The following is a 23,003-nucleotide window of genomic DNA, read 5'->3' as shown; positions in this document are numbered from 1 at the left end:
TCCAAAGTGGTCAAGAAGTGCAAAGGGAATAGGGTACTGTTTTGCTGGCCCATGGACTGGCACAAGAATCAGTTTCTAAGTGTCCAGGGCTGGGTTTGAAGTGTCCTGGCGGCTTGGAAATTGGAGAGGTGCTCTAGAGAGGTGTATGTGGTTTAAAATGCTTTCACTTGTTTGCTTGAGACAGGGTCTCACTCCGTAGCACTGGCCTTACAGAAATCCACCTGCCTTTGCCTCCCAAGTGCTGGGAGGACAGAGTAGGCAGGAACTGGCTAGGGAAGAAGGCCAAGCCTGAGGACCTGGGTTCCATCCCAGGGGACCCATGTGTTAAAAAAGAGAGAACTGATTGTCAAATTGTCTGTCCTCTGATCTCCATGTGTGCATAATAAGTAAATAGTGGAATAAAATAAAAAGCTCAGCCCTCATCGGAGTGTGGTTCGGTGGCGCACGCCCTTGATCCATCCCAGCACTTGGGAGGCAGAGGCAGGCAGATATCTGTGAGTTAGTGTCCAGCCTGGTCGACGTAGTGAGTTACAGGCCACCCAGGGCTACATGGCAACACCCTGTCTAAAGTAAGAAAAACAACAACAAAATGTTCATACTCGGGAGCGTGGCCCAAGGTTTGAGTCCGGGGCTCCGTTGTCAGGATAGTCACTCAAGGTCTTGGGGTCAGAAGTGGTTGTGATGGATGGTGTGATCCTGAGAGAATGTTCCGAAATCTGAGTCTGGGGGTCTCGGTCGGTGTCGGGATTCTTGTTATGATTCACGGTCTGGGGTCATCGCCCTGGTGGGAGCGTGGAGTCTAGCATCCTCACATGCGATCTGAGTCTGTGGTCGTCCTGGAGTCCGGAGGGCAAGAAGACTCAGGTAAGAGCCCCGGACTGCCGGCCGCGTCCCGGACCCGAGCGGCGCGGCCTCTAGGGGGCGCTGCCGCCCCGCCTGCCCGCCGCCCGCCCGGCTCGGCCCCTCGGCGGCTCGCTGGCGCTGTGCGCGGCAGGCGGGGCCGGAGGCGGCGGCGGCAGCTCCGGGCGCGGGCGGGCGGGAGGGCGGGTGGTGGTGGTGGTGGTGGCGGCGGCGCCCCGACTGCAGTCCCGGCGGGAGCGGAGCGCGAGCCGGGCCGGGCCCGAGCCGGCGCCATGGAGCGGCGCCGCCTGTGAGCGGGCGACGAGCGGGGACCGGACGGGGCGGCGGCGGCGCCGCCGAGGCCGACAAGCCGCGCGGGCCAGGCCGGGCCGAGCGAGCGGGAGCGGAGCGGAGCCTCGGGCGGCGGGAGGAACAGCGCCGCCGCCGCCAAGATGGCCGACCTGGAGGCGGTGCTGGCCGATGTGAGCTACCTGATGGCCATGGAGAAGAGCAAGGCCACGCCGGCCGCGCGCGCCAGCAAGAAGATCCTGCTTCCAGAGCCCAGGTGAGCCCGCCTGTGCCGGGCCCCACGCGCTGCCCCGGGGACCGTGCCCCGGGGACCCCGCTCTCCCTACTGCCCCAGGCCCCGGGGACTCACCTCCTCCGGGGACCCTGTGCCCCAGGGAACCGCACCATCCTGGTTGCCCCAGACCCCGGGGCCCCTCCCCGCTGCTCCGGTGACCCTCTGCCCCAAGGACCCCATTATCCCGGCTGCTCCGGGCGCCGGGGAGCCCCCTACTCCGGGAGCCTTCTGCCCCGGAGACCTCACTCCCTGGGCCGCCCCAGGACCCAGGACTTGCCCCGTCCCGGCCGCCACAGGGCCCGGTGCCCGCGAGCCCAGAGCGCCCCAACTCCAAGCTCCCAGCCGCGCTCCCCGGGGCCGCGCTGCCGCTTCCTGTATCTCACTGCCGGGCCTGGTCGCTGTCAGCCCCTGGTTCGGCTGCAGCCGTCTTCCCACTCTGGGTGCTGGGCGCTGCCCTCCACCCTCTGTGTCCCCTTGGGGTTCCCTTCCCCACGTCTGCCTCCGTTTACCCAGTCTGTTGCCCCGACTCCCAGCACCCCCCCCTTCGGTCTTCCACTCCCCTGTCCACTCCCCTCCGAGTGGGTAACGCTCTTGGGAGGTTTGTGGAGAGGGGGCGACGAGTCTGGAGACTTTTTTTGCCTTCTCCTCTCGTGGTGTCACTGCCCTTGGCTTGGGTTTGAGAGTTTTTTTGGGGGGGACAGTGCAGTGATGTGTGTACCAACCCCGGGGGCTGCGCTTAGGTGAGGGGAGTCCCTTCTTCGCCCTTTTCCCCACGTGTGGTGCCTTGTGGGTACTTTTGACTAAGGGACACCCGTCCTACAGCAGCTGGACCTTGCTGCCACCTCTCTGCGAGACAACTGATGTCATCGCACATCGCACCTGGTATCAAAGTTGAAACTGTTCAGGATGTGGGTGCCGAGTCAGGCAGGATGTGAGAGGTGCCGCCGGGGTTTGTCCAGTATGTTGTGGCAGAGAGACTTATCTTCCCGTTTCAACTGCACCAGAGGCCAGAGAGCGAGTGAGACAGGTGTAGTTTTGTGCCCATAGAACAAGGTGTGGGTGTGGGTGTGTGTGAGAGGGGGTACAGCTCACACTTGAATGGCTTGTGCAGTGTCCCCCAGGTAATCCACGATGGGACCTGGGCTCCACATCAGAGTTTTCAGCTTCTCTGTATGTTTTGTTCACTGCCCTGACCTGAAAGGTGGCCTAGATGCCCTGCATCTGGAAGAGCAAACGTGTCTACCTATCAGGATGCCTTGTGGTGGGTGGTGAGGCCAGTCCCAGCAGGGTTTCGTGCCAGCCTCTCTAGCAGCCAAGAATGGGGCCTGACTTGACTGCCACCCTCTTATCATAGGACATGGGGCGAGTTCTTTTCCTTTCTAATTGTTACATCTGTGCAATGTGGGCAGTGTGAAATAGGTCTCGGGTGGCTCCGGTCATTGGAGCGGGGTGGGCAGCTTACAGGGATGCTGTCGTACCTAGCCAACCATGCCTCTCCCCAGTGGCTGCTCACTGGGTTTCAGATTGACTGAGAACAAGCCCAGTAGAGGAAAAACTGGTCTGCATTTTGAAGAGACCGTTGGTTCCCCCCCCCCCCTTTTTTTTTCTAAGACATTTGCAATCAGATTTCTCAAAACAGGAACCAGACTGAGTGTCAGCCAGGGCTGTCTAGGGGCAGCAGCAGTTAGGACGAAATGAGTTCAGAAATGACAAAACTTCAGGGGAAGAGGGTGGGGCGTGCAATTAGCATCTAGGGCACTCTCTAGCTCTCAGGGTAGCCACAGCCACGAGAGTCTGCGCAGGTGTGAGGTCTGCAGTTTGAAGTGGTGCCTTCTCTAGAACTCTCCATATTTGGATAACCTTCCCCCAGAATGCATTGCTCCTGATGGGCCCCGCCTTGGGTGGCCTGTGCAGGTGCTGGAGAACCCTGGTGACATGGGCCGGCCCTCTTTCCCTGTCCCTTTTGTTTGGTGATAGTGGTGATGAGACAGGCATAAGAATGGAGATTTTAATAATTCATTATTTGTTTTGACATCTGTCGTCTCAGTTGGTCCAAAAACCAACATGTGACGTTGGCAAGGCCATGCCTCCATGGACTAGTTGCTCAACAGTACCAGGACGGGGTGGTAATCTGTGAGCAGAGTCAAGGCAGGCTGTGAGTTAGGGAATGACGGCACCTAGGCGTTGGTATGACGAGGGACCCTCGGTAGCAGGCTGCTGAGATGATGTTCCATCTGTGAGTGGTGAGGAGCCTCTGACTCTGAACACTCGGGTGCTCAGGCCAGGGAAGGGCCCTGAGCCCCCGCAGTGGCCCTGGCCGTGGGCATGCCAGCCTTCCATGAGGGAAAGCAGTCACCTTTGTGGTGCATGTTGCACATCCTCGGGCAGCTGCCTCTTGCCCTTGAAGGTGGTTGGTTCATGGTTGTGTCTCCCGTTGGCCCAGTGTGTCCCCACTTCCCAAGTGTCTTGTCTTCGCAGCTCTGCTGTGCTGGCCTCGCAGGTAGTGCTGGCCTCACTTACTGATCAAGGTCTTGAGGTGTGTCGTACAAAAGATCTAGGGCTGGGTCACAGATCGGGAGCCCCAGCCACAGCACACTCTCTGATTGCTTGTCTCCATCCCATGTGACTGACTGTGGGTGGCGGACACCCCTTGTCTTGGTACCCGTGGGTCCGAGGTGGTGGCTAGAAAGTAGCAGGGCAGCTTCTGGTCCGGCCATCAGCTGTCATGGCAGACGAGACCCAACCGTTCGCCATTGGCTGAAGCAGAAACAGGCTAGTGTACGGAAGGACAGCTTCATGCCGGGGGCGCCATCACAGGCAGGGTCCTGCTTCCCCACTGTGGAGTCAGGCTTAGGGAGAGAGGCAAGGGGGCACGTTCCTGTGCCAGTGGGAGTTGTTCTTTCTTTCGGGTGGGCCATCTTGGCCGCCTCTCTGTGCCTGGTGCCCAGGGCTGTGGCTTGGCTGCGCTTGGCATCATCACAGCTCTCATTTCCCAGGGCTGGGGAATGGGAACTGTTGGGCACAGTGCCACTGTAGCTTGGCAGAGGAACATCCCCTTCTGTCACCTAGAGGATCTGGGGAAACAGACCCATCCCCGACCTTCTCCCAGGAGGGAGTGTTGTGTGGATAGAACACAGGGGTCCTGGCTCCTCGCCCCTGCAGTACTGGCTCGCATGGACCCCAGACACACTACCCCTGACTGGGTCTGCCTCAGTTTATCTGCTTTGGTAAAATCAGGAGGCTGGTCCTTCACCAGTGACCTCCCAGGGCTGTGGGACTGTGTGGTCTGGGCCTCGCCCTGCGGACGCGGTTGCCTCTTTCCCAGCAGCTGCCGCAGTCTCATAATTATCATCATTTGCTTAATATGACCACTGAGGCCCTGTGTGATTAATCTCAGGGCTCCTGCGTGAGGAGCCCTGCCTGGGCGGTCCCAGGAGATGTCCCTGCTCTCCCCAGTGACAGTGGCAGCCCCAGCAGCAGCATGTGGGAGCTGGGTGCCTCTTGCAGCCTTCTGGTTCTCTGGGCTATTTCCTGGTCCCTCCCCCACCATGAGCTTCCTCCGCCGCTGCCCGCCCGCCCCTTGCTTGTTTCCCCGGTCTCCTCAGACCCTGCTACTCTTCCTTCTCGGTGTCTTTGCTCCTCTTAACTCACTGCAGCCAGGACTTCCTGCCTGGATTGGTGGGGGAAGGAGTGCTGAGAAGACTTTTGCTCTTCTTCCTCCCTCGACTTCTCCATCAGCAGCAGAAAGCCTGCTGCTGCCAGCCTTTATCCCTTACCAGAACATTCCACTCCAGTAGCAGCGACCCACCCCCTCCTGCCCCTGAAAACAAGATTATCTTTTCTGCAGTCTATCCCTGCGGGCCTTTGAAGCCGCTGCTGCTCCCCGGGAATGGCTCTCTGAGATGCCTTTTCCCATCTGGCCTCCTCTCTGGAGCAAGGCCCTCATGGATTTGCTATTAAGTTGCTCAGCTCTATTTGCTTCTCCACCGTGCACTCAGTAAATGGGCTTGAAGGGAGCATGAGCGTCAGAGGTTGGGATCGGAGCACAGGAATCCGGGCTCTGTCAGCCTGGGAATGATGTGTCCTATTAATGTACAACCCATGCTAGTAGTAAATCCTGGGTGACGTCAAGTGCAGGCGCACACTCTGCAGCAGCTTCTTGTGCCCAGGCTGCTGTGTAGGGAGCTGAGAGCCCCAGGGAGTTCCAGCTGCCTGCACATGGCTGTTGTTCTCAAGATATTAGGGAATAAACAACAGAAGCCGAGAGCATGTGACGGGTTTTGAGGAACGCACAGCCTCCGTCCTACCTGCTGTTTCTCCCTGGGTCCCTTCCCTACTCCCCGCTGGCTCCCAAGGCCGCTTCCTCTTCTGGACAGTTACACTCGGGTTATTTCAGGCCCACTTCAAGTGAGATCCTGAGAGTAAGGCGTTTGGCAGCAGCGTTTTTCTGTAACGACATCTTGTCTCGCATCACTGCCTGCTGGAAAGGGCGGTTTTGGTGATGCAGACGTGGGTGTTTGGTGGTAAAATGGGGGTCACTTCTCTGAGGGTGGAAATTGCCTTGGGATTGAAATGGGGAGAAACCCCCCTCCAGGACTGTGGGGCAAGGACCCCTAGATTTGTGTTTCCAGGGCACACTAATCTGTCTACGCCTGTGGGCTGTGGACAGTAAGCTGCAGGGTGTCTGTTTATGTCTTGTTTGTGACGGCTCAAGTGTCTTCCTGAACATCCTGCAGGAGAACCTGGGAGTCTGGGGCTCACTGGACATCTGCCAGGGTCAGGGTCAGCCACTGTTGTCCTTCATTGGCCAAGGGTTTGCACGGACATGATTGGCTACATACAGTTGGTCTTTCCTCTTTGGTAGTGGCCCCATACGTGAGCTCTGAGAACGTTGTCAGGCCCCAGGGAGAGTCATCAAGAAATATTAATAAGAAGCCCCAGGGGACTTCCTCCTGCTGTTACCACCTCTGTGCCAGGTTTCCTGGAAATGCCGCCAGGGAGTGCCTCAGCTGTGTCCACGGCTTGTTAACTGTCCCCTGCCAGAGTGTGGCAGTCCCAGTGTGGCTGTCTGAGACCTGCCAGCCTGGAGGCCTGTAGCCTCTGCACCAGCTTCTTGGGGTGTCACAGTATCAGTCACTGTCACACAAACACCAGAACCATGGTGCCAGCCAAGACTATTCCTTCCACTCTGGAAGGCTCTTGGGGATATATGCTGCCATATTCTTTTTGTTTTTTTGAGACAGGGTTTCTCTGTGTAGTTTTCGTGCCTGTCCTGGATCTCGCTCTGTAGACCAGGCTGGCCTTGAACTCACAGAGATCCACCTGGCTCTGCCTCCCGAGTGCTGGGATTAAAGGCGTGCGCCACCACCGCTGCCCGGCTATGCTGCCATATTCTAAAGCCCCTGGAGAGGTGGAAGGAGGGCATCAGGAGAGGCTGGGTACTGCCCAGGGCCTTGGAGACCCTCTTCCAGCATCCCCACGGAGGCTGAAGGGAGGGCGGAGGAGGCCCTGTTGAGACACACTCCTCAAAGCCAGTTTGGCTATTTCCTTTGTCACAGACTTACTGTTGCCCTCTCTGGTCCTGCGGACTCTCCCACCCTCAGTTTCCTCACTGTCAAAATGGGCACTTTAGGCTCAGACTCCTTCCTGTGGGCCCTCCCAGTCCATACAGCTAAGCTCCCTGACCTTATGTGGGAGCCATCTATGGGGTCTCCATGCTAGGCCACTATGCCAGAGTGTGGGACTTGCTCCCCGACTGAAGCATGCAGTGCCTGTCTTAGCAGAAGCTGTGCTTAGACGCCGCTCCCTCCCTGCCTGCTGCGCCCTCACCTTAGTCACTGCCAGAGAAGGGAAGTGCCCTCTTCCCGCTCCTCAAACTATGTGGGCACCCTGGCTGGTGGACGTGCTAGGGATGGGGATGGGGTAGGGATGTTCCACAACCCGGAAGCCACCCTGGCATGAAGCATGTCAGTGCCTAGGTGCCCTCAATCCTTTGGCAGAACTCCTATGGGCTCTAGGGTGGAGTCACGGGTGTGTTTAAAGCTGCTCTCAGGGCCAGAGGAGTGAGAGCCACTGTTCGGTTACCTCTGCTGACGGGCCTCTGGTCCCGGCCCATGCTCTGCCTCTGGGAGACTGCCTGGCCAGAGCCCCTTCCTCCAGTACAGGACAACTGTGGACTAGTTAGTGTGGCGTAGGATCGTGTTCTAGGAGTGGTGTAGGCAATTAGGGGTTGTGGAGTGCCAGATAATAAGGCTTAAAGCAGCGGGTCTTAGTGTCCAGGAGGGAAGACACAGGCCAACAGTGGCACCGAAAACCTGACACTTCAGGAGAGTCCCCCCCCCCTTTTTTTAGATCTTTCAGGCTTTCTGATGTATAGTACAAAAGTGACAATTCCATTGCCTTGACATTTTTTACAAAAGAGGAAACCAGCAGTGAAGTCTGTCATTTAGCTGAGTGAGCATCGTGGCTCATGGTGGCTCTAGCACTCTGGAGGCCGAGGCAGGAAGATTGCTAGTTCAAGGCCAGCCTGGGCTACATAACAAGGCCCTCTATCAGGAAACCAAAATAGGCCTGGGGGATGGCTCAGTGGGTCACAGAGCTTCTGAGCACACTCCAGGACCAGTCTTTAGACCCCTGGCAGCTACACAAGAGGCGGGCTGGCTTGTGCTCACTTGTCATCCCAGACTGCGACAGCAGGGACGGCAGGACCCTGGGGTAAGGTGGCTGCTAGGCCAGCTCTGGCTTCTGAAAAAGTCTGCCTTAGTAAATGAAGTGGAGAGCTACCGAGAGAGACGGCTAACAGCAACCTCTGGCTTCTAGAAGCATGAGCACAGGTACCTGCTTCTGTGTACACTGGGTCAAAATTCATGTGAACATGCATACATACCACACATATGTCCATATACCAAAAAAAAGTAAACAAAACAGCTTATGACTTGACCTTCTGGGGAGTGTGGAGAGAGCTGTTTGGAACCTGGCCAGGGTGCCCCTCCAGCTGCCAAGGTACAGGGGTCTCCAGTGTCTCCCACCCAGAGTTACGCAGTAGTAAACTTACTGCCCTCACCCTGTAGCTCAGGCTGCCCTGGAGCTTACTGCATGCTGGCCTCGGCTTCCCAAGTGCTGGAGTTACAAGCATCTGCCACCAGGGCCAGCACATTTGATTTTCTTTCTTTCTTTCTTTCTTTCTTTCTTTCTTTCTTTCTTTCTTTCTTTCTTTCTTTCTTTCTTTCTTTCTTTCTTTTTTCTTTTTTTTTTTTGTTGTTGTTGTTTTCTGAGACAGGGTTTCTCTGTGTAATAGCCCTGGCTGTCCTGGAAATTGCTTTGTAGACCAGGCTGGCCTCAAACTCACTGAGATCCTCCTGCCTCTGCCTCCCAAGTCCTAGGATTAAAGGCATGAGCCACCACTGCCTGGCATATATTTGATTTTCTTAATGACCCAGAGGGGAATTTTAGAGCCGTGTACCTCTGGACGATGGGGTTACTGGCTTGGGTGGGGATAAAGATGCCACTCGGGACGTGTCAGCGTCGGGGACCAGCCAGGAGGCTGCTGCTGCTCCCCAGGCAGCCTGCACTTGCTTTCTGGCCAGGCGGCACCTTTTCTAACCTGCCAGCTTCCATAGCCTCCACCTCTGGGGGGCTAGCCTGGAGACCCTAAACTTGCCACCTAGAGGGCCTTCCACTCAAGGACTCTGCTCAGGCCTGGCCGGATGTTTGGTTCGGGGGATAGTATTTATCTTATTTTAAAAAGACCTTTTTTCTTTTTAAGGAAGAAAATGAAGTGCTGTGGGCTGGGAAGAATGCTGTGGCCATGCCCAGGTGTAGCTCTTGATGGGAGGGATTGTCTCCAGCCTGAGGTCCTGCTTCCTGCAAGCCCCAGGCCTGGTGAAAAGGCAGAAAGCCCTGCCCTGTTGGTTCCCTGGCTGTCTAAGGCAGGGTCTCTTACAAGCACTGTATCTGCTGGGTACCTTGGTACTCCCGTATCGGCTGCTCTGGGCCACATGGTGAGAGACCGTGGCAGCAGCCTCCTGGCCCTGGGTGGGCTTGCCTTCAGCCAAGATGGCCTGCTTTACCAGTTCTCAGAAAGCCAGTATGAGGTTGGGAGGGTATCCCAGTGATGCCCAGGGCCCCCATTCCCAGTGCCCTGCCCAGCTCCTGGTGAGATCTCCCTGACAGCTGGGCTGTCTGCCTGTCATCAGCATTCTCCTGTCCATACATCCCACTGGAGGCTGCCTGACCATGTCCATCTGCCCCTCCACTGCACGGAAGATGGACGTGCTCATATCTTCCTCCTCCCTTTATTGCTTCCCGGCCTGGCCTGTCTGTGGACCAGAATGTTCCAGAATATAAAGATTAGGTGACGAGCAGAGCTCCCAGGACTTGGGGTGGGGACAGTATCACCTCCTGGGCCATCTGCCAGGTGAGATCCAGGCGCCTGGTTCTGCAGGTTCCTGAGCCCCATGCTCCTGTGCCCTCCTGCCAGGTTCTTCAGGAGGGCCACTGCCCTGCAGGGTCTGGGGGATCAGCTGTGCGGAGGGCTGCCTGGCCAGGCTGCCAGCTGCAGGCAGAGCATGGGCTGTGTCTGATTTATTTCCTTACTTAAGGTTTGTTTGTTTGAGATAGGGTCTCACACTGTTGCCCAGGCTGGCCTCACACTCACAGCAAACCTCCTGCCTCTGCCTGTTGAGTGTTGGGATTTTAGGTGTGAACCACCCAGCTGGACTCTTGTCTGTCTGAGTCTAACATCTTTTCTTTTCACATTTTTTAAAACAGTTTATTTAAATTTAAATTTATTTTATGTGCATTGTGTGAAGGTGTCAGATCTCCTGGAACTAGAGTTACAGACAGTAGTGAGCTGCCATGTGAGTGCTGGGAACTGAACCTGGGTCCTCTGGAAGAGCAGTCAATGTTATTAACCACTAAGCCAACTAAGCCATCTCTCCAGCCCCAAATTCCTTAGATTTTTTTTTTTTTTGCTTGTTTGTTTGTTTGGTTTCTTTTCTTTTCTTTTTTTTTTTTCTTCGAAACAGGGTTTCTCTGTGTAGCTTTGTGCCTTTTCTGGAACTCACTCTGTAGCCCAGGCTGGCCTCGAACTCACAGAGATCTGCCTCCCGAGTGCTGGGATTAAAGGCGTGCGCCACCACCGCCTGGCTCAGCTTTTCTTCAAGTTCCTATTGTTTGTACATGTCTGTGAGGTTTGAGTCTGTCCTACCCTGAGTCCCTCTGAGTTTTCTAAGGAGGAGGAAGCATGTTGGTGGTGGGTGGTCCCCAGGAGCAGAGGTTGGGCCAGTGTAGATGAAGGGCATATGTAACCTTGGTGCCTCTCCCACTGACCAGAGAATAGTGGTCTTGCTGTCCCAGAGGGAACCAGCTCTGAGGCGACAGTGTGGGGTCCCTGAGCTTGGGCAGGAGTTGCACAGATTGGAAAGCCAAAGTCACCGAGGCCTGACCTGGTCCCCTGAGCCCTGCTTCTGGTCAGAGACAGCTTTTGGTGGAGCCAGGGTGTCACAGTTTCAGGCTTGGGCCCTGGCGGCTCTGCATACTTCACTATCTTGAAAGGCCTTTCCTGAGGAAGGCCGACAGAGCTAGGTCCTGGGAGGGCTAGGCCTTCAGCCTGGTGCCTGGCAGTACTTCCTCCAGTTCTCCTTTTGACTGGAGCTGTCATTTTTCCAAGAACTTGGAAGCCCACCCACAGTGCCAGGTAGGGCTGGCAGACACCCCTCCTACACCCACAGCCCAAGAGCCTGTGCCTCCCCAGCCCACCCCCCCCACCACCTTATCAGAGTGTCTACCTGTGCTTACTTCCTTACAAGGTGACCCAGTGAGGGCTCTGCTCTGTCTTGGATCCCAGCCTCCTAAGGACCCTAGCTTTGAAATCCCCAGCACCCTACTCCTCCCTTTATGTGGGTTTGTTTAATGGTTTTCAAGACAAGGTTTCTCAGTGTATCTCTGGCTGTCCTGGAACTCTCACTTTGTAGACCAGACTGGCCTGGAACTCACAGAGATCTGCCTGCCTCTGCCTCCCAAGGGCTGGGATTAAAGGCATGCACCATATCTCTCTCTCTCTCTCTCTCTCTCTCTCTCTCTCTCTCTCTCTCTCTCTCTCAAGGCGTGCACCATATCTCTCTCTCTCTCTCTAAAGGCGTGCACCATATCTCTCTCTCTCTCTCTCTCTCTCTCTCTCTCACACACACACACACACACACACACACACACACACACACACACACACGCCAAGATTTATTTTCTTTATGTATATGAGTGCTCTATTTACATGTACACCTTTATGCAAGGAGAGGGTATCAGTTCCCACTAGAGATGGTTGAAAGCCACCATGTGGGTGCTGGGAATTGAACCCAGGACCCCTGGAAGAGCAGCCAGTGCTCTTAACCGCTGAGCCATCGCTCCAGCTCCTGCAGTTTTTGCTGCACCTTCTTCCCTGCTCTGTGGGCCTCTTGGTGCTGGGCCCGGTTTTCCTCACCTGTCTTAACACCCCACCCCCACCTGCCCTGAGCATCTCCACCTGGTGACATCCTGTTTGCACTTCAGGAAGCCAGCAAGCGACCACCATCTCCACACAGCAGCTCGCCATCACTCAGAGCTGATCTGACCACAGGCCCCCAAGACTTCAGTACCCACTGATACCTCAGAGAAGGGGTCTGTACAGGGACAGACCTGCCTAGAAGCAAGTATGGGTCTCACACCATGAACAGTGCCTTGACTCTAGCCTGGGTGACCTGGCCAGTCTACACCTGACCTGCCAAGGATTCTATGGGCGCCAGTGCCAAACACAGAGTCTCCTGGGCAGAGACCTGCCTGCTGGGGCTCCACATGTCCACCAAGACTTGGCCTCACACAGCCGCTGGCCTCTCAGGTGCCCTCAGTCGGGCAGCTGTGTGTTCTCTGAAGAGGCCAGGCTGGTGGAGGCCATTGTGAGCAGAGATGGCTGCCAGGGCAGGTTGGCAGGTCTGGCATGCCAGTGGCCCAGAAGGAGAGGGTGGAGACAGCAGGGCATCCATCTAAGCATGGACTGCATCGCAGTGAGACTCCCTGGACCATGCACAGGGCTGCAGGGGTTCAGTGAGAGCAACAAAATGGTGACTGTGGAGTTTGCCTCAGGAACTTGGGTGACCAGTCCTTCCCCTGTGGCCCTGGGCAGGGGTCATGTTATTATCTACGTGTTAGGGACACACACTGAGGCTTGAACCCCTGATGTGCCTGAATGCTAGGATGAAGATGAGATACCATATCAATTCATCACTTTAAAGTATTCAGGCTGGGTGGGTGTGGTCGTGGCTCCCACCTTCAATCCCAGCACTCAGGAGACAGAGGCAGGTAGATTTCTATGCGTTTAAGGCCAGCCTGGTTTACAGAGTGAGTTCCAGGACAGCCAGGGACACAGAAATCTGTCTCTGAAAAAATTAAAGAAAAAAGTATACAATTCGAAGCTGGGTGTAGTAACACCTGCTTATAAGCCCAACACAGAAGGATTGCTACATGTTTGAGGCCATCCTCAGCTACAGCAGCAAGACACTGTTTCACAAAACAAAGCAAAAAGTAAAAACGGAATTCAGTGCTTTCTGGACGTGTTCACTGTATTATACTGCCTTCATCCCAGTCCTCTCTCTTCCGGGGGAAACTCTCTTACCCCGGGGCTGGTGAGGTGGCTCAGCTGGTTAAAACAAGCTGAGTTCAGCCTGAGACCCGCGCTGGGTGGAGCGAACTGACTCCCAAAAGCTGTCCTCTGATCTCCACACACACACCAAATGAACAGCAAAACCCACGGCCCCTTTGGCAGTTCCCCTCAAGTCCCTAGCACCTACAAATACGATTTTCTGTCAGTGAAGCCATCATGGAGTCATGGGGATGGGCTCATACAAATCTGAGTCCTCTTGTGACTGCCATCCCTTACGTGGTCCTCTTCCTGAGCTGGTCGAGTGTGAGCGCTTCAAGGGTCACCCATGTGGTAGCGGGTGTGGGTGCTTTGTCCCTTCCTATGACCAAACATAACAGACACATTTTGTAAATTTGTCCATTATCCATCGGATAGGTCCTGGCTTTGCCATTGGGCTAAGTTACCAGAGTCAGTGTGTGTGTGTGTGTGTGTGTGTGTGTGTGTGTGTGTGTGTGTGTGTGTGTGTGTGTGTGTGTGTGTGTGTGTGTGTGTGACATACACTTCTGCAGGCAGTACTCAGAGGTGAGGAATGGCTGCCCACCATAACCTGGGGTTCATCTGAGGTGACCCATGTGGACAGAATGGACGAGCAGGCTAGCTAGGGGTCTGGTAGCTCCCTGGAGGGCTTGCTGACACCGAGTTGAAGGGGGTTCCATCCAAGCGAGACATGGTGGCCTTACCTGTACTTCAGCACGAGAGAGACTGAAGAAAGAGGGCCTCATGGGGCCCCGGGCCAGCCTGGGCTTCAGTGTGAGCCTGTCTTTAAAAAAAGACCGCAGAGGAGACGGCTGGGGGGTCAAGGTGTTGCTGCCAAGCCTGACACCCCCATGCCTTCTTCCCTGACCTGCACAGGCTGGCGAGTGTGCACCTCGCACACACACACAGTAAATAACAAAGGGTTCCTTGACCCCGGCTCCTGGGCAGGGCCTGGAGCCCCAGCTCTGAGGCCCTTCTCACGGTGCCCTTCCCCTGCAGCATCCGCAGCGTCATGCAGAAGTACCTAGAGGACCGAGGCGAGGTGACCTTTGAAAAGATCTTCTCACAGAAGTTAGGTGAGTGCGGCACCTCTCCCAGCCTGAGGTCTCTCCAGGACGACTCCAGGGTCAGCCTCCCGCTCCCCCAGCTACTTGTCCCCTGCTCCTCCCCAGTCAAGAACGGTGACCCTTTATGCCTCCCAGCCCCTGGCCTCTGCCCAGGGAGCCCTGTAGTGGGGGTGGGGGCCCATCAGTCTTCCCCAGGCGCCAGGGAAGTTCCTCCTTTGGGGTTTTTGTTTTTGAGAGTTGCAGCTTCCCCTTGGCGCAGCCACAGCTGCCCTGGGCCTTTGGTGGAACTGACAGGAAGAGGCGGGGCCCTTCCTGTGGTGCCTGCAGAGCTGTGGTTGGCCCCGCCCCCCCAAACCATCCCCACCCCCACTCCCCCAGGCCCTAAGTGAGCAACCTGCCTTGGAGCTGTCCCTCCATCCTTCCCCTGGTGTGTGTGTGGGGGTCTTGGAAGTCTCGTGTTGCTCACTCTGTGTCCCAACCTAGGGAAAGCTTGGGGTCCTGTCCCAAGAAGCCACTGCAGTCACACGGGGCATAGATTTGGGTTTCCTGAGAATGGGACCTCAGTATGGAACTGAGGGTGCTGGAAGGACCAGGCACTGGGGGTCAACCTCAGCTCAGCAGTAGGCTGGGAAGTAGGCCTGGGGTACAGGTCTGTGCTGTCTTGGCCTTGGGCAAGTTGTCTCTCCTCTCTCTGAGCCTCTTGCTGTTCAGATCTGTGAAATGGGACCTTGAGCCCAGTTGCCCATGGTAGACAGGGTGGACCTGAACCAGTGGCGTCAGGAAGAGAGCACTTTGCTACCCCACACCTCTTCCCCACAGCCTTGTGCACAAGTCACTGGAAGGTTCCACAGTGAAAGATCAGGCTATCCTTAGAAGAAATGATGGCTTTGGGCAGTAGCAGAGACACCTGGGATTAGAGGCCATTAACAACACTAGGCTGCCGATGAGCCTTAAAGATGCCTAGAAAGCCACACAGGAAAGCACAGTTCAGGCATCCCAGCTGGGAGGTGGTGGTGTACAACTTTAATCCCAGCACTCAGGAGGCAGAGGCAGGAGGATCTCTGAGTTGGAGGCCAGCCTGGGCTACAGAGTGAGTTCCAGGCTAGCCAGGGCTACACAGAGAAACCCTGTCTTGAGAAACAAAACACGCCAGCAGCTCAGGCATCTGTGCTAGACTAGAGGCTGGGAAGGAGCGGCCCTCACCTGTGCCTCGTCCAGAAGCTGCTCTGAGATCTCCACCTGTGGCCTGGCTCTCCAAGGGATCTGTCAGTGGATTGAGGAGCTCTGAATTCTCATGACAGGTCTCCCTGAGCCTTGGTTTCCCCAATTGGTCTTCCCTTTCTGGTCAGGGAGATGTGAGAAATTGTCTAGATGTGAGGGAGGGGTAGGGAGAGAAACTCTCTCTTGGTTGCCGCCTTCCTCCTGCTACAGCCTGACCTGGCCCGGGTGACCAGGACATCATGATGTCTCCACTAAGAACCTCACCATAAGCTGGGCAGAGGTGGTGCACGCCTTTAATCCCAGCACTCAGGAGGCAGAAGAAGGTGGATCTCTGAGTTTGAGGCTGGTCTACAGAATGAGTTATAGGACAGCCAGGGCTATACTGAGAAACTCTGTCTTGGAAAAAAACAAACAAAAAACAGCCTCACTGTGTCTCCATAGCACACAGTAGGCAGCATCACCAGTGCAGGGGAGGTTAGGGCACACTGGCGGGGAGCCAGCCACACTCCCTCCCTCCTTGGCCACAGCACCAGGGTTTTTTAGCCATCATCTGCAGAGGCAGATCTGAGGCCAGGGCAGAAGTGCAGGGGCCCTAACTTGGAATCTGGGACTCCAGGCTGGTGGCAGCCTCAGAGTCCACCTTGCCTAGACTCTTCCATCACACCTGCTGAGTTGGCTAGTTCTGTCTAGGAACCCCCAAGCTCACTCTCCCCATGATGATGGGAAGGCCCCTTAGAGGAGGGTGTGCATGGTTCAGCGTGACCAGGCCTGATTGCTTTCAGGGTACCTGCTTTTCCGAGACTTCTGCCTGAACCATCTGGAAGAGGCCAAGCCCTTGGTGGAGTTCTATGAAGAGGTACGACGGTCAAGGTCTACTGGGAGAAAGGTGCTTGGCACCTGTGCTGAGTCTGTGAGGTACTTGGGATCTAGTCCCATGCCCTGGCCACAGACCATCTATGGGTGTGCCTTCCAGATCAAGAAATATGAGAAGCTGGAGACAGAGGAGGAGCGTGTGGTCCGCAGCCGGGAGATCTTTGACTCCTACATCATGAAAGAACTGCTGGCCTGCTCACATGTGAGTGTCTCGGTCAGCTGTCCTTGGGTGCCAACTCGTGCTGGCCCCCAGCAACCTGGGGTTGGAAGGGAAGAGAGAGCCTTGTATGGGACGCACAGCCACTTCTGTCTTCTCCAGCCCTTCTCAAAGAATGCTACCGAGCATGTCCAGGGCCACCTGGTGAAGAAGCAGGTGCCTCCAGATCTCTTCCAGGTACGTGCTGGGTTCCTTTCTTTATGGCCCACCCTCCCCAGACCAGGTCCTCCTGCCTCAGACAGCTGGAGTTCTGGAGCTTGGGGCTGGATGCAGACCAGGTCACCAGGGGCTAATAGACTTGGTCACCAACTCCCAGCTCCCTCCCCACAGCCATACATTGAGGAGATTTGTCAGAACCTCCGAGGGGATGTGTTCCAGAAGTTCATTGAGAGGTAAGAGGGAAAAGAGATTCTGAGTAGGCAGGTGCTAGGTCTGTCCATGTCCTATCAAAGTTACTCGTGGGAGGTCACACAGACTTTGTCCTCTTTTCTCACTCTTGTCTTTCTGGGGTCACCTTGCTGGTCTCCCTGTGCTGTGGAGTGTCAGGGCTAGGCCTGAAGTACATACTGTCTTCTGTGGCTTGAACCTGCAGAGTCTAGGCAGAATGCAAGGAGCAGCATTTTCAGTCCTAGCTACCTAGCCAGAGAAGGGGTGGGGTGGCTGAGAAGATGACTTCCTGGTAATGAACTCTTGGCTAGAGGTGTGTGCGCAGCAGGTGTTATACCCTGGTGGGTGGAAGTCTGACTGGAGACCATCTCTCTGATCCAGTAGGACATCATGGCTCAGCTGCTGAGGGTGTATGGCCTGAGCTGACCACAGGCTCAGGGGGTCTACTTGCCAGGACTCTGGAAGGGCAGTGGGTGGGGTCGGCTTGAAGTTTGCCTAAGTGTGCGCCCTCTCTCTTTCCCAGTGACAAGTTCACACGCTTTTGCCAGTGGAAGAACGTTGAACTCAACATCCATGTGAGTGGGCGGGGTGCTGGCGTGCCAGGGGACCTTTGGGAAATGCCAGGGCCCTGCTGGCAGCCTCACAGTGGTGGCTCTGGAGGGGAGGGGGCCGGTGCTAGGATCCCAGTTTGGGAGGCTGGAGAAAGGTAAGTGTGTGGCTAGATCTCAGGCGTAGAGGACCCTGGTGCCTGGGCTTGTCCCTGCTGCCCAATGCCTGTGCTGCGGGGCTGGGCCCAGGAGGCCTGCAGTGACCTCAGCTGTTGTTACCTCACAGCTGACCATGAATGACTTCAGTGTGCATCGCATCATCGGGCGTGGGGGCTTCGGTGAGGTCTATGGGTGCCGGAAAGCAGACACAGGCAAGATGTGAGCACCCTGATCAGCGGGCACTGGGTGGGGCGCCTGAGGGAGGAGTCAGGCTTCTAGAGGTATCATGAGGGGCTGGGGCCTTCTAGGGAAGAGCTGTTGTGGGGACCGGTGTCCCAGGCTTGCCGTCCCTGGATGTCCAGTCTCTGCCTAGGAGCATACCTTGTCCCTGCCGCTGCCCTCCTTCCTGTCTCGCTTTGGCTGCTCTGTCTCCTTCAGGCTCCTCAGAGACTAACTTGCCAGCACCTTTTGCCCTCTCTAAAGCCCTGGCTGGGTCACGTGTTTGTCCTGCGTCTGGTCTTCATCAGCAGCCTGCTGAGGCAGCCTGGGGCTCTGCCCTGCAGGGGTGTGCTGATACAGCTGACCTCCTCCTCCACCACAGGTATGCCATGAAGTGTCTGGACAAGAAACGCATCAAGATGAAGCAGGGAGAGACCCTGGCTCTGAACGAGCGGATCATGCTTTCCCTTGTCAGCACCGGGGTGAGCTGGGAGGCCAAGCGGGCCCCCGTAGTGACCTCTGACCCAAGCCTCAGCTGGTCTTTGCTCACCTTCCCCTCCCTCCTAGGACTGCCCCTTCATCGTGTGCATGTCATATGCATTCCACACACCAGACAAGCTCAGTTTCATCCTGGATCTCATGAATGGTGAGCCCAGGACCAGCCCTAGGGGGTGGACCCAGGGCTGGACTTGGGCAGGAAGCTGAGTCTCACCTGGAGGGCCGCCCCTCAGGTGGGGACCTGCACTACCACCTGTCTCAGCATGGAGTCTTCTCTGAGGCCGACATGCGCTTCTACGCAGCCGAGATCATCCTGGGTCTTGAACACATGCACAACCGTTTTGTAGTCTACAGGGACCTGAAGGTGAGGGGCTGCCACCCATCCTTCCCTCTAGTCCTGAGACAAGGCTAGCTCGTCACCCTGCCATGTCCTGAGACAAGGCTAGCTCGTCACCCTGCCTTGTCCTGAGACAAGGCTAGCTCGTCACCCTGCCTTGCCCTTCTCCCCTCCTGCCTGAGCCGCTTCCTGAGTTCAGCTGTGGTGTGGGGGAGGGGGGGTCCGACCTGGGGCCTTGTCCCAGAAACTTAGTTTCCTCTAGTGAAGGCCCAGGCTGGCCTCCTTCTGGCCCAGCAGCTCACGGGGCTTTTCTTCACAGCCAGCCAACATTCTCCTGGACGAGCATGGCCACGTGAGAATCTCGGACCTGGGCCTAGCCTGTGACTTCTCCAAGAAGAAGCCCCATGCCAGTGTGTGAGTGCCCAAGCCATCCCTTCCCTTCCCGCACCTCCTGCACCTCACTCACCATCTGTGCTCCCACAGGGGCACGCACGGGTACATGGCCCCCGAAGTCCTGCAGAAGGGGGTAGCCTATGACAGCAGTGCCGACTGGTTCTCCCTGGGCTGCATGCTCTTCAAGTTGTTGCGGGGGTGAGTAGGCTATCCCAGGTGGGCAAGTGGGGTGAGTCCCTGAGACACTGTCCACCAATCAGGATAGGAAGCAGGGAGGGGAGCCCTCCAGGGCCTGGGGATTAGGGGTGGAGCCCTCCCTCACTTCTCATAGGTCTCCTTCACGCAGTCTGCCTCAGTTTTCCCACTCTTGGTCTTTGACGTTGGTCTTTTTGACCTCTTGTCCAGACACAGCCCCTTTCGGCAGCACAAGACCAAAGACAAGCATGAGATTGATCGCATGACCTTGACAATGGTGAGTGGGAGGGTGGCAGGTAAGGTCCACAGCGGTGCCCTCAAGCCAGCGCAGCTCTTGAGCCAGTGACCCCTTCTCCAGCCCTAAGGGAGAGGCCTCTTGCCTCCTCTGTCAGAGCTTACATTTGCTGGGGACCAGCAGGAGGCCGGGCCTCACCTCCTGCTCTGGCCTCTACCCTCCCCCAGAGCCACGGGCTCTTCCTGGGTTCCGTTGACTCCCTCCTCCTCTTCCTCAAAGGCTGTCGAGCTGCCTGATTCCTTCTCCCCTGAACTCCGGTCCCTGCTGGAAGGTTTGCTGCAGAGGGACGTCAATCGGAGGCTGGGCTGTCTGGGCCGTGGGTGAGTGTCCTAGCCCCTCCAGCGTGTGGCCATGTTCAGTCTTTGCTGTGGGCTGCCGGGCCAGCCTGCCTGGGCCTCGGACTGTGCCCCGTTAGAACAGTGGTTCTGTTCCATCATTTGAGCTCTTCCATGGTCTCAACCCTCTTGTAAGGGGCTCACAAGAGAAGTCATGGCCCACATTGTCCAGTGTCCTCAAGGTGGCAGGGCTGACCGGGTGTGTCACTGTTGGAACCAACTAGGGATCAGCTTTCAAAAGACCCAGAAGAGTCTTTGTAGCAAGGTGATGATGACCATAATTATAACAGTGGTTGGTTTGTTGTTTTGTTTATTTATTTTTTTTGCGTGAGGTGGGGGTTATTTTTCAAGACAAGGTCTCACGTAGCTTAGACTGCCCTTACTCTGTAGCTGCGGCTGGCCTTGAACTCATCTTCCTGCTTCCTCCTAAGTGCTGGGATTAGAGGTCTATGCCACCACACCCAGCTTAATTGCAGCTTTTTATGTCCACTGGGAAATCTGTTAATTGCCAAGCAAAGCGGTATTAGAACTCACACCAGCCCAGGATGTGGGAACTGCTTCTCCCATTTAGAGATGAACAAACAGGCTGAGAGTATGGAACTCATACTCTTAAGATCATAGAGCCAAAAGGTGACTGAGCCAGGAGGCAAGCCTGAGCTAATGACCCCACAGTGTGGACCTAGCCCAACTTGAGTGTGTCTCTCCACAGAGCTCAGGAGGTGAAAGAAAGCCCCTTTTTCCGCTCACTGGACTGGCAGATGGTCTTCTTACAGAAGGTAAGAGTCTGTCCGGGGGTAGGACGGGGAACTCCATGGCCTCTTACCCCTGCTGATGCCAACCCCTGCTCTTTGCAGTACCCACCCCCACTGATCCCCCCACGTGGGGAGGTGAACGCAGCTGATGCTTTTGACATTGGCTCCTTTGATGAGGAGGACACAAAAGGAATCAAGGTATTGCACCTTGCCTGGCCCCTGAGCCCTGAGCCTGGCCTGCTCTGGATGGCCCTTGCCCCTCCTCCGCCCCGTGAGACACCGTGGTAGCCCTGTGGGCTGTGGGCCTTACTTCCTCATCCCCCAACCTCCCTGGGGACGGTGGTGACAAGAGACCGTCCCTGACTTAGGGCCCCGCGCAGGCCTGTGGCTGACCATGTCCTGGCATCCTTTGTCTCTCCACGTCCCCTGCCATGTCCACCTGGTGCAGTTACTGGACAGCGACCAGGAACTGTACCGCAACTTCCCTCTCACCATCTCGGAGCGGTGGCAGCAGGAGGTGGCAGAGACTGTTTTTGACACCATCAACGCTGAGACAGATCGGCTGGAGGCCCGGAAGAAAGCCAAAAACAAGCAGCTGGGCCACGAGGAGGGTGAGGACTCGGGACACGGGGACACCGCAGAGATGAGAAGTGGGCTCTGCTAAGAAACGGACCAAGAGCACAGCCAGAGACGGGGCGGGGACGGGGGCGGGGGCTGAGCCTACCCCCTCTCTCGTGCAGACTACGCCCTGGGTAAGGACTGCATCATGCACGGCTACATGTCCAAGATGGGCAACCCCTTCCTGACCCAGTGGCAGCGGCGGTACTTCTACCTCTTCCCCAACCGGCTGGAGTGGCGGGGCGAAGGCGAGGCTCCGGTAAGAAGGGGAGCTGGAGAACATGGTGTGGGCGCAGGGTGGACCCCGGCCGGGGCCGTCCTTCACTGCCCGCTCTGCCTTTCCCACCCTGCAGCAGAGTCTCCTGACCATGGAAGAGATCCAGTCGGTGGAAGAGACGCAGATCAAGGAGCGCAAGTGTCTCCTGCTTAAGATCCGCGGGGGCAAGCAGTTCGTCCTTCAGTGTGACGTAAGTGGGGGCCCGGGGGTGAGGGTGCAGGCGGGTGGGGGCCCGGAGGTGAGGGTGCGGGCGGGTGGGGGCCCGGAGGTGAGGGTGCAGGCGGGTGGGGGCCCGGAGGTGAGGGTGCGGGCGGGTGGGGGCCCGGGGGTGAGGGTGCGGGCGGGTGGGGGCCCGGGGGTGAGGGTGCAGGCGGGTGGGGGCCCGGGGGTGAGGGTGCAGGCGGGTGGGGGCCCGGGGGTGAGGGTGCGGGCGGGTGGGGGCCCGGAGGTGAGGGTGCGGGCGGGTGGGGGCCCGGAGGTGAGGGTGCAGGCGGGTGGGGGCCCGGCCAGCAGAGCCTGACGGAGCCTGGCCGTGCAGAGTGATCCCGAGCTGGTGCAGTGGAAGAAAGAGCTGCGGGACGCCTACCGTGAGGCCCAGCAGCTGGTGCAGCGAGTGCCCAAGATGAAGAACAAGCCACGTTCACCTGTGGTGGAGCTGAGTAAAGTGCCACTGATCCAGCGTGGCAGTGCCAACGGCCTCTGACCCGCCCATCCGCTGCCCGCCTGCCCACCCGCCTTTTATAAACCTCTAATTTATTTTGTCGAATTTTTATTATTTGTTTTGTTTTCCCGCAAAGCGGAAAAGGTTTTATTTTGTAATTATTGTGATTTCCTGTAGCCCCAGCCTGGCCCAGCCCCCAGGGAGGGGCCCGCTTGCCTTGGCTCCTGCTGCCACCAACCCAGCCACTGTCTAAGACCCCTGCCCTGACCCCCAAGCCCCACCCAGGGTCCCTGCTCCCAGTGTCTTCCTGTAGGGAAGAGGAGCAACTCTCAGCAGCCCTCTCGCCCCTCCGTGGGGTGAAGCCACCCTTGGTAGGTGGGCCACGTCAGGCTCCGTGGGCCGTGCCAGCCTGTGGCCCAGCCAGTGGCCCAGCACCCCACGAAGGAGCGTGCACCACAGGGATACTACTTGAACTCTCCTATCACAGCCCTCGTGCCACAGAGGGACAGACCCCCGCTCTTCTGGCCTCTTGCCACTCCTCGTCTCCCCAGACCTGGAGGTCCCCGTGACTGGCTCCTAGGTCCTTGTTCAGGAAAAGCCTCTGTGTCACTGCCCCCCCCCCTCGTGGACGCAAGGGCTGGGTCAGAAGTCTGGCGCCGGCAGTGGCCGCTGCTGGCCTCCACGCCAGCCCCTCTTCTTCCCATGGCGTGCCCGGACTCAGGAGCACAGAAATGGCAGTCATGGAATGGGCCACACTGGCCTGGCTTGAACCCAGGTCCCCAACCCTGGGCTGTGTGAGGCTCACCTGCCCAGGACCACAGTGGGACAGCCTGGGCAGGTGGGTGGCACAGCACAGGAGCCCGGCTGGGCCAGTCCTCCTT

At 57.2% G+C, this 23,003-nt stretch overlaps 1 protein-coding gene across 1 annotated transcript; it reads left to right on the top strand.

Annotated features, from left to right (window-relative positions):
- The first annotated feature begins 1,169 nt into the window (after positions 1-1,169).
- Positions 1,170-22,227, top strand: Grk2 (G protein-coupled receptor kinase 2). Its single transcript, XM_006980553.4, has 21 exons — positions 1,170-1,405; positions 14,070-14,146; positions 16,141-16,214; positions 16,332-16,433; positions 16,551-16,625; positions 16,779-16,840; positions 17,359-17,410; positions 17,670-17,761; positions 18,144-18,243; positions 18,329-18,407; positions 18,493-18,623; positions 18,916-19,010; positions 19,080-19,187; positions 19,395-19,461; positions 19,699-19,799; positions 20,524-20,590; positions 20,669-20,764; positions 21,015-21,177; positions 21,307-21,443; positions 21,538-21,651; positions 22,000-22,227. Exons 1-21 carry the CDS (start codon positions 1,293-1,295, stop codon positions 22,162-22,164), a joined length of 2,070 nt encoding a protein of 689 aa, XP_006980615.1. The 5' UTR covers positions 1,170-1,292; the 3' UTR covers positions 22,165-22,227.
- Positions 22,228-23,003: the final 776 nt, after the last annotated feature.

Source organism: Peromyscus maniculatus, chromosome 1, assembly GCF_049852395.1.
Source record: "Peromyscus maniculatus bairdii isolate BWxNUB_F1_BW_parent chromosome 1, HU_Pman_BW_mat_3.1, whole genome shotgun sequence".
Taxonomy (NCBI): domain Eukaryota; kingdom Metazoa; phylum Chordata; class Mammalia; order Rodentia; family Cricetidae; genus Peromyscus; species Peromyscus maniculatus.
This window is presented reverse-complemented; position numbering and strand designations above follow the sequence as displayed.

Excerpts from the sequence above, each read along its gene's own strand:
- Grk2 (XM_006980553.4), top strand. The coding sequence starts at position 1,293 with ATGGCCGACCTGGAGGCGGTGCTGGCCGATGTGAGCTACCTGATGGCC. Across the intron at positions 18,624-18,915 it reads TAGTCTACAGGGACCTGAAG|CCAGCCAACATTCTCCTGGA; the intron begins GTGAGGGGCTGC and ends TTTTCTTCACAG. Across the intron at positions 19,011-19,079 it reads AAGAAGCCCCATGCCAGTGT|GGGCACGCACGGGTACATGG; the intron begins GTGAGTGCCCAA and ends GTGCTCCCACAG.